Source organism: Callospermophilus lateralis, chromosome 5, assembly GCF_048772815.1.
Source record: "Callospermophilus lateralis isolate mCalLat2 chromosome 5, mCalLat2.hap1, whole genome shotgun sequence".
Taxonomy (NCBI): domain Eukaryota; kingdom Metazoa; phylum Chordata; class Mammalia; order Rodentia; family Sciuridae; genus Callospermophilus; species Callospermophilus lateralis.
The window spans coordinates 108447429-108463082 of NC_135309.1; the positions used below are offsets into that span (position 1 = coordinate 108447429).

The following is a 15654-nucleotide window of genomic DNA, read 5'->3' on the forward strand; positions in this document are numbered from 1 at the left end:
GTCTGTTCTTATGCTGGATCCATTCTGTTTTTGTTATTATAATGTCGTAAAATCATTTGGAAACAAGAAGTGCCATGCCTCCAGCTTTGTGCTTCTTGCTCAAGATTGCTTTAGCTGTTCTTGATCTTGAGTGGTTCCATGCAAATTTTAAGATCTATTTTTCTATTTCTACAAAAATGAAAAAACAAAACCAAATTCCTTCTAAAAACAAAACCAAACACTCTTTCTAAAATACAGGGATTACAGTGAATCTGCATGTCACTTTGGCTAGTATGGACATTTTAACAATATTAATTCTTCCAATCCATGAACACAAGATATCTCTACATTTGTTTGTGTCTTCTTTAGATTCTTTCATCAGTGTTTTATAGTTTTTAGTGTTTAACTCTTTTCCATGTTCTGATTTTGATGCTTTCTGGCCATAATTTCTCAATAGTTGAAATGAAAGATTTCTTGAGTTCTTATTTCATTTTGTTCTGAGCTCCAGTGAGTGCTATAATTCTTCCATTCACTTCAACTAGCTAAAATTATAAATGAATCAGTTCTATGTGGGGAAAACTGTTTTTATATGTTCTAAGACACATTAAAAATGCAAAATTTCCCAGACCAAAGATGAGGTTTAGGTATATTTCTCTTTGGTAATATTTTGTGGGAAAAAAGTATTGCTCTAATAATGTTGAACAAACCACAAAAGAACTAAAGTTAGCATTTATAGAGAATCCAAAGAGTCTAATTCAATAAACTGAAACAGAGTTGAAGACGGTTGAATTTGTGCAGTTAAAACCTAGGAATAAAACTAAATGACAGGGGCTGAGTTTTAGCTCAATGGTAGAGTGCTTACCTAGCGGGTGTGAGGTACTGGGTTCTATCCTCCCCATCCATAAAAGTAAATAAATAAAACAAAGATATTGTGTTGATTTACAACTTAAAAGTATTAAAAAAAACCCTTAATCACAAAGGTCTTATATCAGTGTAGTTCAATTTTCATATAGTCTTAATTACTATTCTTATGGCCAGTTGAATAACAAGGACAATGTGAAGAGCTGAACTTCTGAGTATTTAAAATAATTTCTACAGTATCTGAAAATAATATTTTCAGATCTCCTTTGTCTCTCTCAACCTACATAGAAACCTAAATAGATTATTAGGTTAGCTTATATTCTATGCTGTTCCCCATTAATTTTCAAGGTTATCAACCTACCTGATGAGAACATTCACATGATTAAAAACTACTTTGAAAATTTCTCTGTCATATAAACTACTTTGAAAAAACACTTTGAAAAAAATATTTTTAGTGTAGATGGACACAATATCTTTATTTCATTTATTTTCATGTAGTGCTAGGACTCAAACCCAGTACCTCACATGTGCTAGGCAAGCGCTCTACTACAGAGCCAAAATCCCAGCCCCACCCCCCCACCGAAAAGAACACTTTCTTTGGATATAATTTGGGACCTACATAACTTCAGTACAAAGAATCTTGTATACTTTTTACCCCAGTTCCCCCAATGTTAATATTTTCTACTTTTTATTCTCTGAGTGTGTGTTTGTGTGTGTGCATGCATGTGTGCTTGCAAATGGCTAAAATATTTATGTAAAATTTTTAACCATTTGAGAATACATTGAAAATATGGAGCTCCTTTATCCCTCAATTATTCATGATGTATTTTTCTAAAAACATGGAAATTCTCTTACATAAGCACAACATAGTTGCCCAAATCAGAAAATTGTCATTGATAAATACTTTTATCTTTAGACCTTATTTAATTTTATCCAATTGTCTCAATAATGTTCTTTGCAGCAAAAGAAAATTTCATGATATATGTTGTATTAGTAGTCACATCTCTTTATTCTCCTTTAATCTGGGAGAGTTCATGAATCTTTGTCTTTTATTACATTAGTATTTTTTAAGAATATGGACCATATTTATTTTTATTTTCCTAGGAAGTTCTTCAGTTTCAGTTTGTCTGATATCTCTTCAAAATTGGATTGTGTTTGGGAGGATTATTTATTATGGGAATAATTTATGTTCTTCTCAGTGCATTATATCAGGAGGTTCCTAATGTCAGACTATCCCTTGTGATTTTATCTTTGATCTATCAAGTTTCTTTTCAGTAAGGTTACTATTTTTTTTTTCTTTTTAAATTATTAAACATGTTGTCAGGGGATATTTTGAGTTTCTGTAGACATCCCTTTACTCATTAGAATTTAATCTGCTAGTATGGGCATTCATTGTTAGAGTTTGCCTTAATAAATTATGATGATGATGCTTGATTGATTTAGGATCCTAAAATTTCCCCTTTTTGCTTCTTTTCTTCTTTGCCATCCTATCTCTGATCTCTTTCTCCTCCCCCTCCCCCTCCTCCTCCTCCTCCTCCTCCTCTTCCTCTTCTTCTTCTTCTTTTTGTTTTTGGTGATTGGGATTGAACTGAGGGCCTTGAAGATACGAAGTGTGTATTCTACTTTGAGCTATACCCTGGCTCAACTGTCTTCCTTTATACTGACTTACCCGCCAAGTAATAATGCCTTTTAGTGACTACCACTCAAATTACAGCACTTTTAAACCTCTAAGAGCAAGTACTTTGGGTCAACTAAGACTTTTTTTCTCATGTGTGTAGGCCACACTTCTTTCTGGTGATGATTTTTAGATAAGTTTTAGGCTCCTACTGGCTCCCTCTTCTCTTTCTGCCAAGTCTCTTGGTGCGAGTAAGGGGGTACTTGCTGGAATTGATGCTTATTTTATTATTCACAGGTAATTCAAGGTTTGGGTCATTTCTTGTCTTCTACATTTGCAACACACATGTACTTTATGTTGTTTTATTTGTTCTTTTTGTTTGGTGTGTTTTGGGGGAGACTCAAGTTAGTGTGACCACCATTAATTACCTTGGTTACTCAGATTCTGATGAACCCATGAATTCTGGTGAATAAAGCAGTATACTCTTTAGTTTTTTCTTTAGTATTTTAAACGTTTCCTCCTTTTGAATCAGTGGTTCACAAAATATCAAAAGCATAATCAGGTTCAGGTTCATAAAGTGTTAAAAGCTTAATCAGTTTCTGGATTTGTGATAAAAAGCAGTCTTTGAAACAGTCTTCTTCCTTTCTGAGAATTATGGAATGACAGCCACATGAGCAAAACAAATCCTGAAGGAATTCTCTGTTTACATAAAGCCAAACGAAAATAAGGAAAAACAAAGCAAAAAAGACAAATAAGGTGGAATTTTTCTAAATTAGGAAAATTTTATTAATTTTTAGCTAAGCCATTCTTTCCTGCTTTTTCTCAGCAAAAAAATTTTGCCTTCAACTTCCAGGTTGGCGATTTGGATATCAATTACATTAATATAGAGGGAATCTCTGCCTGCACCAGCCCTGAATCCACTGGTCCCTCACTGGAGCCTCAGAGCTGCAAGCAGATCTTTCCTACTGACACCAGCCCCAGTATGTACCCACTCGGGGAGAACAGCCAAGTGATGGCAGATTCGGAAGCTCAGCAGTCTTTCATATCACCATCTAGTTCATGCACTTCCAACTTGAACCTTTCTTTGGGTCTTCATGGATTTGAAAAGGAACAAAGTCATCTGCAGAAAAGAAGGTACAGGGGTGGGGTTGTGGCTCAGTGGTAGAGCACTCACTTACCACATGCGAAGCCCTGGGTTTGAATCTCAGCACCACATAAAAAAAACAAATAAAATTAAAGTATGTGTCTATCTACAACTAAAAAAAAATTTTAAAAAAAGAAAGCACAAGACTATCTTCTACAGAAATATTGTAGAAAATCAAGAAACCTTGTAGCTAGACTTGGAAAACCCTATTTTTGATTTTTAATTGTTTCCACCACTTTTATCTCTACATCAAATTGTTGCCCCCTTTTAATATCCTATATGTGTTTTTTTGAAAATAAGCACTTATTAAAACTGACAAAGATATACCAGAAAAAACCTGCAACAAGATACCACTTCCTGCTTATTAGACAGAAATTTTAAAAGCCTAATAATACCATGTTTTAGGAACATGCATACAATGGAAACTCATGCACCGTTGAGAGGAATAAAAACTGTATAATAACTTTGGAGGGTAATTTGACATTTTCTTGTAAAGTTGTAAAGGTCATTTCCCTATCATGCACTAGCAGACATATTCATGAGTATGTACAGCAGCAGGAAATAACTCAAATGGGGAATAAATAAATAATTATGTATGCTTTAAATTATATATATGAAATACTATACAGTAATAAAAATGAATCAACTACCACTGCCCTGCATGCATCTCAGAAGCATAAAATTGAACAAAAAAAGTGAGCTGCAAAATGCTGCAGGCAGATTTCATTTTTATAGAGCGCAAAATTATTTATTATTTAGAAGACATGTACATATGTTCATAAGCTATAAAGAAAAATGACAGAATGAGGGGCAAAAATCCCTGAATTCAAGAGAGCTGTTATAACTAATGAGATAAGTATTGAGACTGAGAATGGAACCATGAGAGTTTCCATGGTGTGGTGAATGTTCCACTTTCAGTTTAGATGAGTTCATAAGTGTTTTATTTTTAGATCCTTAAGCTTACAGATAACTTCCATGTGAAGTACTTGTACCTGTAGAAATATCACTTAACAATAGTTTCATTGTTTAGGATGTGATTGCATATATTTGTGTGTGTGTACATGCTGTGTGTGTACCTGTATCTATCCATTCACACTACTGTCTGTTTTCCTTAGGGACTAGGCCAAGTTCCTCTTTCATTAGGTGTCAGTCTGTTTTTGTTTTCTTATGTCCTAACCCCATGATTATATGCTCGTTTTCACATGTAAAATCATGAATAAAAATAAAAGTAGAACACACACATATGTGAGTGTTTATATACATTTTTATCTATGAGTGGGATATCCACATAGGCAAATGAACATGGAGCAGGGATTTAATTGATCAGGAAGGAGAGAAGAGAGCGTACCCAGCAATCAGTGGGTGCAGTTCTCTGTGCTATATTTTGCACAGATGAGGTTGCAAAACTTAAAGTGATAGGAGTTGGTACCGGAGGTTATGTATCATATGTAAATAATAAAATCTTCCTTTTGATTTATATTTTGAGTTACAGTTTTATAGATATTGGAGAGTGGTTATGACTTTAAATTTCATAGTTGGGTTATTTTGAGCTTTTCATGGTATCTACTTGGGATAAGAGGCTGCCAGTCCAGGCAAGATCCTTTACAGTTCTATAGAAATACATTGAACTGCATGTGACTACAGCATTCTGCTAGAATTGTTAGGATTTGTTGAATGTGTGATTCCCAGATCTCCAGAAGTAAGTAAGTTCTTTAGAGGAAGCATTTTAGGAATATATGATAGAAAAGGTTCCAATGATATTCTCTTTTCTTTATACAAATATTTGCAGAGTATTGAAATTATACTTTTGGATCATGGCCTGCTCTGGGAAGTGCAAACATTTCACCAACATCGATGGAACTTTCTTCTTTAGAGGAATAAGAGAAGTTACTCAGAGTAAAAGTATTTGGAAGGCTTTGTAGAAAGGGCAGAGCTGGTCAAGGCAGAAGGAGAAGCTGTCCTAGCAAAAGCCCTCTGGCTGCCCCCACAGGCTAATGTTCTCCTTTATACTCCTTCCACTCTGAAAACTGTAGGAATGAGTGTGGAGAACAAGTGACCCTGGAAAGCCTTATCTGGACCTTCATTGACTTTCATCATGAGGGTCTGCAATATGATTGACAGTGACGTATACTTCATTTGTTAATACATGAATAATAGCCTGAAGGTCTGAAAGAGAAATTGGAGGTATGCAATAAAAAACCATAGTCCATACAGGGACAGGGCTGATTGGAGCCTAAGACCTACATTTTCTGAGTTTGAAACAATATTTTAGTAAAATGTGCATAATATATAACCATTGTGTTATTTAACCTTAATAGTTTTTTGAGATGCCACATGGGGAAAATAAGCAATAAAACATCTATTTAAAATATTAGACATTAAAAATAAGGTAAGGGAAATAAGCATTTGTTTCAATCTAAAATTTTTTTTTGTTTCACCATAATCCACAGTATAAAATGTGTTATGCCATCACCACCCCATACACATGAAATTTAAGTAAAGTTTTATGAAGTAACATGTGGAATGTATTTCATAAAATCAGAATATATTCTGATGTTTTCTGTTTTATATTATTTTAAAAGAAAATTCTGGTCACAATCTAATGAATTGACTCATAATTCCATTAATGGAATTTAAATAACATAATTGTAAAATGAGAATCTATAGGTAATCCTGAAGCATACCAATAACTTATGTTAATAGCTTACCAAAGAAAAGCAGTAGTCTAATTTGAATTAATGTAAAAAGAAATGTTTTATGGTATATAAGATAAAGTAATGCTACAACATTATACTGTAGCATTAAAGTAATGCTGTTACATCTGTAGTGATGGAAAAACACAATCTGTAACTGGAGAGTCTTGTAGTACAATAGGGTATTAAGGCAGGCTGCCAATCATCTGAATAACTATTTTTCACTGGTATAGAGATCACAAATTGAAACACAGTTGCAGAGGCATAAGACATCAGCAAGCTTTGACTGGCCTGAAGATTTTCTTTGTATTAGGAAATCACATAGCATCTTGAATATCTGTAATTTACTCTAACCTCAAAGCACCAGAATTTACCAGGAAGATTTTCTTAACATTGAACTTCATTTTTTTTTTTTTTATAAATAATTGAATGGAATCCAAGATGCTAAGTATTGAGTTAAGGCAAAGCACCTCCAATTTGTTCCCTTCTGCTCCATGCCAAGGCGAGGCTGTCTCTCAATATGTTCTTTTTTATTTTTTCCCATACTGGGGATTTAACCTAGGGGTACATAACCACTGAGCAATATCCCTACCCCTTTTTATTTTCTTATTTTGAGACAGGATCTTGCTAAGTTGCTTATGGCCTTGCCAAGTTGCTGAAACTGGCCTCAAACTTGTAATTCTCCTGCCTCATCCTCCCAAACTGCGGGGATTACAGGTATATACTACTGTACCCAGCTCTCAATTAGTTCTTAAAGGAGAAAATCCTGCTTTGGAAATCCTTTGTGATGCCAGTCATGGCTTATACTTACCACCCAGTTTTCTGGTGCCTTCTATTGTCTATGAAATGGCTCAAGGATTAGAAACTAATCAGGGTTCACATTAGAAGCACGGAGGATATGAAATTGGTTTTTTGTGTGTCCCTTTAGTGATTTATGGTTTATAAGAAAAAATAATCCAAATGTATTAAATCAAAGTTTATCTTCTGATCATTTATAATTCAAAATAAAGACGGTTTCATTGTGTCATTATTAAAGTCTTAACTTCAGAACTGACACAACCAAAGAAAAAAATATTTAAAAAGGCTTTCTGTGTTCACATGCCCAGGACTCTGTTGTCCTTGACATTAGAGTGGTTTAAAATGTAAATGTTATGAATAAACTCAAAATGTGGAAGGTCAAATTTTTCCCTTTTAATTTTATGGTTAGGAAAGTTAAATGGGGAAAGAAATACTGTAGTCAAGAAGAATCAGGACCTGGTTCTGAGAAGGAATCATTTATAAAAAAAAAAAAAAAAAATCTCTACAAATGGTAATTTATACTGTGCAGTGTTTGGGACCTTACATATGACTCATTTCTGACCTGGGTCTTGGCCCAGCTTTGAGGTGAGAGCTGAACAGGCCTCTGCCCTCCTGAGCTTCTAGCTGAGGCCCATGGAGAGAATGCCACACTGCACATTCCCACATGTGGTCCCCACAGCCTTCTGTCTCCACACACAGCCCAGTGGCTCTGTGTCATTTGCATTTTCAGTATTTGAAGGGTTGCTATTGAGTCTTGATATAATTACCTTTACGATTGCACTTATAAATGGTGTGATTAAGGCCTGTGCCATGTGTTGGAGTGTTGACCATATTTCCGTCTAGTGGTTGCATTTTCTACTCTAATTCTAGGTCTTAAATCCACTTTGATTTTTCCTGTTGTGCAGAGTAAGAGGCAGAGATCTAGTCTCATCCTTCTATATACGGATATCTAGTTTTCCTAACACCATTTGTTTAAAAGGTTGTCTTTTCTCCAATGTATGTTTTCGACACTTTTGTCGAGTATCAGGCACCAACTTCCTTAATAAGACTCCTAAAGCACAAGAAACAAATCCAAAAATCTATAAGTGGGCTAGCATCAAATTTGAAAAGCTTCTGCAAAGCAAAGGAAATGATGAAAAGCATGAATAGAGAACCTACAGAAAGAGAAGATTTTTGCTAGCTGCTTCTCCATTAGGAGACTAATATCCAAAATATATGAAGAGCTCAAAAAACCTCAATACCAAAAAAAGAAAAGTTACCACCAACAACAAAAAACAATAAACTAATTAATAAATGGGTAAAAGAACTAAACAGACACTTCTCAAAATAAATACAAATGACAAACAAATATATAAAAAAAATGTTTTAGATCCCTGGCAATCAGGGAAATATAAATCAAAACTACACTGAGAGTTCACCTCGCCCAAGTCAGAATGGCAGTTATCAAGAATAAAAATAATAAACACTGGTGAGGATTTAGGGGGAAAGGTACACTCGTGCATTGTTGGTAGGACTGCAACTTAGTACAACCACTATGGAAAGCAGTATGGAGATATTTCAAAAAACTAAGAAAGGAACCTCCATATGATTTAGCTATCCACTCCTCAGTATTTATCCAAAAGAACCAAAATTAGCATACTATAATGATACAGCCACATCAATTTGTTTGGAACAGTGCAGTTCATAATAGCCAAGTTATGGAACCAGTCCAGGTGCTGGTCAATAGATGAATAGATAAAGAAAATATTATATATATATATATATATATATATATATATATATATATATATATATATATACACACACACACACACACACACACACAGATATATATATATATACACACACATATATACACACACACACACATACGTATATGTATATGTATATATACATATATGTATATACACACACAAAAATTACACGATGGAGTTTAATACAACCACAAGGAATGAAATTACGGGAGCTAAGGCTGTGGCTCAGTAGTAGAGCACTTGCTTTTCTGGCATGTGTGAGGCACTGGGTTCGATCCTTAGCACCACATAGAAAATAAATAAATAAATAAAGGTATTGTGTCCATCTACAACTAAAAAAACACTTTAAAAAAGAATGAAATTGTGGCCTTTGCTGGTAAATGAATGGAATTGGAGCACATCATGCTAAGTGAAATAAATCAGACTCAGAAAGTCAGGGGTTGAATGTTTTCTCTCATACGTGGAAGTTTGATCAAAATAAGGGGAAAAAAAGTGGAGTGGGGGAACTCCATAAAATAGAAAGGAGGGGGCTGGGTTTGTGGCTCAGTGGCAGAGCACTTGCCTAACATGTGTGAGGCACAGATCCTCAGCCTTACATAAAAATAAATTAACAAAATAAAGCTGTTGTGTCTATCTATAGCTATAAAAATATTATTAAAAAATAGAAGGGAGATCAGTGGAACAGAGGAAGGGGATTGAAGGGAAGGAATGAGAAGTGGGAAAAGAGAGAGACTGTGGAATGAAGTTGAATAAAATATGTTATGTATACATGTGAATATACCACAGTGAATTTCACCTTTATGTATCTCTATAAATCTTTAATTAAAAAAGACACTAAAAGTAAATAGAAAAAAAGATCAGTATAGAGGAAGAGGAACAGGGGGAGAGAATGGGAGGAACAGGGGAAGTACTGGGGACAGAAGGAGAGCAAATTATATTCCATGGTTGTATGATTATGTCAAAATTATGTAGGACTGTAATTCACTAAAAAAAGTTTGAAAACGTAAAAAAGAGTGTAGTGAGTGTTAATTCAAACCTGCTTTTGTTTCTTAAGGTAATTGAAATGTCTTTGATAGGTAAAAATGTCCACTTGGGAAAACCTAGAAAATGGCTTAAAAATAGGTGATTTAGAGGGAGAAAAATATTAATTCTTATTAATGTAAAGTTAAATGAACAACCCTTGCACCCTACACCAATGAGAGAATCTGAACTCTGAGAAACAGAAAGCACTGTCTGTCTCCTGCCTGCTTACTGGATTATTTACTTACTGAATCTGTGCTTTAGTTCTAGCCTTGATGCCCTGGTGGCCGAGAGTGAAGGGGACAGGCATTCCGAGCAGCCACACCTGTGCTATACTCCAGTGTCTCAGAGTTCCTCAAGAACTGGGATTCCTAGTGGCGATGAACTGGACTCTTTTGAGACCAACACTGAACCAGATTTCAATATCTCCAGAACTGAATCACTTTCTTTATCAAGTAATCTGCACTTGAAGGTATTCTTATTGGTGTTAATTTGGTGTTAGGTGTGCTGAGTATGTTGTCTAAATCAATCCATCTATCTGAAAGACAAATTCTGTCTTACAAATATGAACTCCTTTTTGTGGTAGAGGAGAGACTCCTTTGATGTCTGTTTGAGTCTCTTTAATCTTTGTAACTTGTTTAATTTTTACAGTTCTTATAATGGTTGATTTATGTTTTCATTGATTTGCAAGGAGTACATGCCACTTTTTACAGACTTGGAAAATTTTAATATTTTATATAATGATCTCTACCATCATCCCTTAAGAAGAAGGAAAAAAATGGGTAGTATTAAATGACTTCAAATGATCAAACTTATTTTGCTCACATAAATTTTAACCTGGCCCAGTGATGAGACAAATGATGTTAGGCAGAGATGATATTGGTTCAGTATTCCTGGCTTCATGAACTAATCAGCAATATCATAAACATTTTCAGCTTTTTCCTTGGAGCCAGATTTTCTCCTGTTGAAATTTCACAAAAGAGTTTCATTTTCTTGTAGTTGTTTTTAAAAATACTAAACTCCTTTTTTCTGGTCTTGCAAAGAATGCCCTTTTGTGTTTGAACATGTTTTCTTCCTATTTGATTTCTGTTATCCACTCATTTCTTTTTAAATTGAGCTTACTACTGTAAAACAATGTGGGCCATGCCCAGATTTCTCTTAACAAGAACATATTGTTATTAGGATAATATTTTTGTACCAGGTCCTACAATATACAAAGTGTTTAGTGTGTGTGCAAAATATATACTTTACTTATAAGTCACCTAGAACATAATTAATGCTTTTATTTGTGTTTTTTGAGTAGATGAGGTACTTGAAGGGTTAGAGTTTTGTCCTGGTAAACTCAATTGGTGATAGAATCATTATTTTAATCCATCTTCTGACCACAAATCCTTCACCCTTTTCTCTTAGCTTTGAGGTCTGTAGAGCTATTGTTATCTTTTGAATCTGAACAGCATGTGACATTTCTGGATAAGAAATGGGTATGATTGTTAATGTAGATACTAATTAGTTTTGCATTTTGAATGTAATTGTGAAAAACTCAATATAACTTGGAGTAAAAAATAATTCAGTCTTTTAACAGCTCCGTGTTGTTCATTTTTAGAAGAGTTTGCCCTAGAAACTTTATCATGCCTTGCCTGTGTAATTACCCCAAGTATAATGTTTTGCCAAAGGTTTTTGGACAATTTTCAGATTCCATTGTCTTGAAATGATTACCATATATGACTTAAATGAAGAAAATGGCACTTGGCTAGATGCTTGGTGGCCAGGTCACTATTAGGTTATAGGACAGCCAGCATCCTATCACCCTTCCCACTTCTAGCCCTGTGGGTGCTTCCTGCTAGGACAGTCAGGGAGCCACAGTCCAGAACCTTTGAAGCAAGATCAGCTTCTGTTTTCAACTTTTCTCTACATTGTTAGACTAACAAATATACCCAGGATGAGTGTGTTTTCACTCAGGAACTGAAGAGGTTAGTGCTTGTGAAAGTTTTTAATGGTTTAATTTTAGAAAAGACTTTCGCATTACTTTCTTTTAGCTCTAACCTTAAATGATATCTCAAAAACACATGGACAGGATAAATCCTAAGGCCTCTGTGGAATAGGAGTTGGATACCATAAATGACTTTAATGGAGTTATATTGCATACTCATCTAAATTTTCTAGAACATGTAAGAAAACCATGTTTTAATTATCTTGCCATCTTGCATTTTTCATGTGTTGCCAACATAATAATAGAAATAATATGTAATTGGGGAAATAGGAACAAAAATTACAGGTCATTAAAAATGAATAATATTGAAGAAATGTAAATCAGTGATATTCAAACATCACTCCAGGTGCAGTATGGCAGATCTATTGAAAAATGAGCATGGACTAGTAGCATTTGTATATTGACCTAATGCATTTGACCCTAGAGGCATCAGCTAACATTGTAAATTTAAATAGCTCTTTGGAAGCTTAAAAAAAAAAAAAAACTCTTAAAATTGTAGGTGGCTATTCTTCTACCTTCTAATAAACCTTAAGTATAGAAATCTCAATATAGAATTTTGTTTCAATGCTACAGTATAAAATGAAAAAACTGACAATTCAGTTAACAGCAAGTCAAACACATTGATCATGCAGAGAAAATGTCATTTGACTTAATTTTTCATTTTTAAAAAGTTAGTTGGAATGGCATTATTGCATCTGAAAGTATGTACAGGAAAGCTTCCCCAAAGCTTGAGTTTAATAAAACATTAGAAAGACAACATTTTAAAAGTTGTGAGAGGCAAACAGAAACAAATAATCCATAAAATCATCTAAGAAATGATCAGGTTAAATTATTTTTTCAAAGACATTGACTTTATAACATTCATGATGAACATGTACTTTCAAGTCTTCTGTAGAATTTTTTTGAAAGCTTCATTACCTTCTTCTTCATTACCATTCCTAATACTTCTCTTTCAGGAATCATTGCTTTCTGGAATCCGCTCACGTTCTTATTCCTGCTCATCACCCAAAATTTCCTTAGGAAAAACTCGGCTGGTGCGTGATTTTACAGTGTGCAATTCAAGTGAAGGTAAACATTATTTACCATTTGGCTTTGGAAGCATTCTGTTCCAGAACAGATTTCAGTTATAATAAGACACAAGAAAAGCAAGTTTCAATCCCATTCCTGCAATTGATTTTTCTTTCCTTCTTTCTTTTCTTTTCACAGTGCTGGGTTTGAACCCAGGGGTATTCTACCACTGAGCAATATCGCCAGCCCCTACCAATTTTTTTTTTTTTGGGGGGTGGGGGACAGGGCTTTGTTAAGTTGATCAGGCTGTCCTTGAACTTGTGATCCTCCAGCCTCAGCCTCCTCAGTTGCTGGGATTACAGGCATGCACAATTGATTTTTCTAAGCTTAGCAAAATCCTTTTCTCATTGGATGTCAGTCTAGTAATAGATTTAATGGTGATGAAATTGCACATAGGTACATACCTCTTTGTTGCTTTGTTCTTTGTATGAAATGTTCTCCTTGAGGATAGTGCAATAAATTATAGTCAATTCCAAGTTTATTTCTGTGGGGACTTTAGAGAATTTTATTTAAGCAAATAATAAAAGTCCCTTTTGTCTTGTATATAAAGTGTTGAAATAATCCAATTCCTCAGAGCCAACACATTGCAAAATGGAGTTTCTTTCCTTCTTTATTTAGCAAGGGACTTTGGAAAGTTGAACTAAGAACAAAGTCACAACACTCGCAAATATTTTCATCATTTTAGGGGAGATGGTGATATAAGCAATCAGAAATATAACTTTTATACAATAAACTTTTACTTGAAATAGTAAAAGGATGTAAATTATGGTCATACAGTAAAAGGATGTAAATTATAGTCATACAGCTTGAAGAATTTTTTTTTAATTTGCACTTGGACCCATACCTATATTTTATTTATTTATTTTTATGTGGTGCTGAGGATCAAGCCTAGTGCCTCACAGGGCTAGGCAAGTGATCTACCACTGAGCCATAACCCCAGCCCCAGCTTGATGAATTTTCAAGTGAATCTGATCTATAACTAGAAAAATTATGATCAATTTAGAGCTCCCTCATGGCCTCTCTCAGCCCCTGCCCCAATTTCAAACTTTCTTCTGAAATGGAATTATTTCATGCTTTGTATAAGTAATACATTATGTAATTATTACATTTAAAGTCATATTTGGAAGTAAGTATTCATGCCAAGGCAAAATACATAACATTTTAATGAAAACTTTATATATATATTTAATAATACCTTTGTAGTTTGTCATCTTTAAGAGTTATATAGACTCAGAAAATCCTCTCAGTGTCCCAATATACAATATTTAAAATTGGATTTATTTCATTTCTTCCTCTTTATCTTTTTTCCCTTAATTTATTACATTTTTAATATTATTTGGCTTTTCATGCTATGTGGAGCAATACTGAGAATGTAATCTTTGTGCTTGAAACTGCCATCCTAAGGTCATAACTTATATATGGCAGCTGTTCAAAGAATACTTGTTGGTTAAATATGATGGTCAATAAGTATAAAATACAAAACAATTGCTACTTTGAGTTTTCCCCCTCTTTCCCCAGGATGCATTATTAGAAGAGAAGAAAGTAAGCCTGATAATAAGAGTCAGTTTGGGGATTTACAATGGACACGTTCTAAAGGAAAAGTTATCAGAGAATGTAAACTAGCTTGAGAGGACAGGAAAGAGAAGGTGAATTGAATTGGCTCTCAATTGTTTTTTCCTTTGATTTCATGGGTCCTTACAGAATCTCCAGATCTCCCCATCTTTAGTTTAGGTAACTCCCCATCTTTTTAAAGGTAACTTTCAATTTTTCACTGGCAGTCCTAGCTGATTAATTAGCTTTATACTCTTACAACTTGGAAAACATGTTAAGATTACTTGTTTTCTCTCCCATTTTCCAAATGTAGTGTGTATGATGATGAAATCTGATGAATGTGTGTATTTCAGTGTATCTGCAGTGTGTACCATGATGACTTTGCCTTTGCATCTGTGGTGTCTCTGATTTGTAGAGTCAGAGAACTCCAGAATTTGAGATTCCCAATCAGATGACCAAAAGGAAATAAGGGGAAAGTGCCTCAATTTATACAATCTGTAATGAGCAAAGAAAGGTACATAGAAACCTTAAAACTTTGCATTTAGAATTAAAAAGAATAAGAAGCTGACATCGATTCCTTTTTTTTTTCTGAAAAAAAAAAACAAAACCAAAAAACCCAAAAAAACCCTTGCCTTTAGGCAAGATATTTTAAAGCAGGGCTATTGAAATGAAGTTTGATACTATCCAGAAGGTAAGAATTACAACCAGGTGATTTACGTAGAAGCTACACACTACACATCCAAAAATTCCAATGGATAGACCTTCTGGTTGCAACCATTTGCATGGATACCAGATTGGCCAGTCAAAATCATTGTACTGTGAAGAGTAAATTACCTTCCAATAAAGAAGGAGTAATTTTGTGTAATCCAAGCACAGGTATGAAGACTTGTCTAATTCAAAAGTATGTTCTAATGTTTCATTGTTTAGTTTGCTTTATCAAAAGCAAATAGACATTTTTGTTCCTGAAATCTTCTCTTGATGAGTTTTTTTTTTTCCCCCTAAGAATTTTCTCTATTTGATAGAATCTGTCTGATTGGGAGGCTCCCATAGATGAGGTGTCATGCTGATATACAAAGATAGGATTTTTTTTTCAGTCCTTTTTTTGGGGGAAGTTGGTCCTGGGGATTGAACTCTGGGGCCCTCAACCACTGAGCCACATCACCAGCCCTATTTTGAATTTT

The 15654-nt window shown here is 34.4% G+C and overlaps 1 protein-coding gene across 1 annotated transcript in view; it reads left to right on the top strand.

Moving 5' to 3' along the window:
* Arhgef28 (Rho guanine nucleotide exchange factor 28) overlaps positions 1–15654 on the top strand; it is a 290628-nt gene that overhangs the window by 189547 nt on the left and 85427 nt on the right. Inside the window, exons 11-13 of the mRNA XM_076857144.2 lie at positions 3309–3589; positions 10129–10336; positions 12811–12922. Of these exons, the coding sequence (XP_076713259.2) occupies positions 3309–3589; positions 10129–10336; positions 12811–12922 (601 nt within the window). The remainder of the gene's footprint in view (positions 1–3308; positions 3590–10128; positions 10337–12810; positions 12923–15654) is intronic.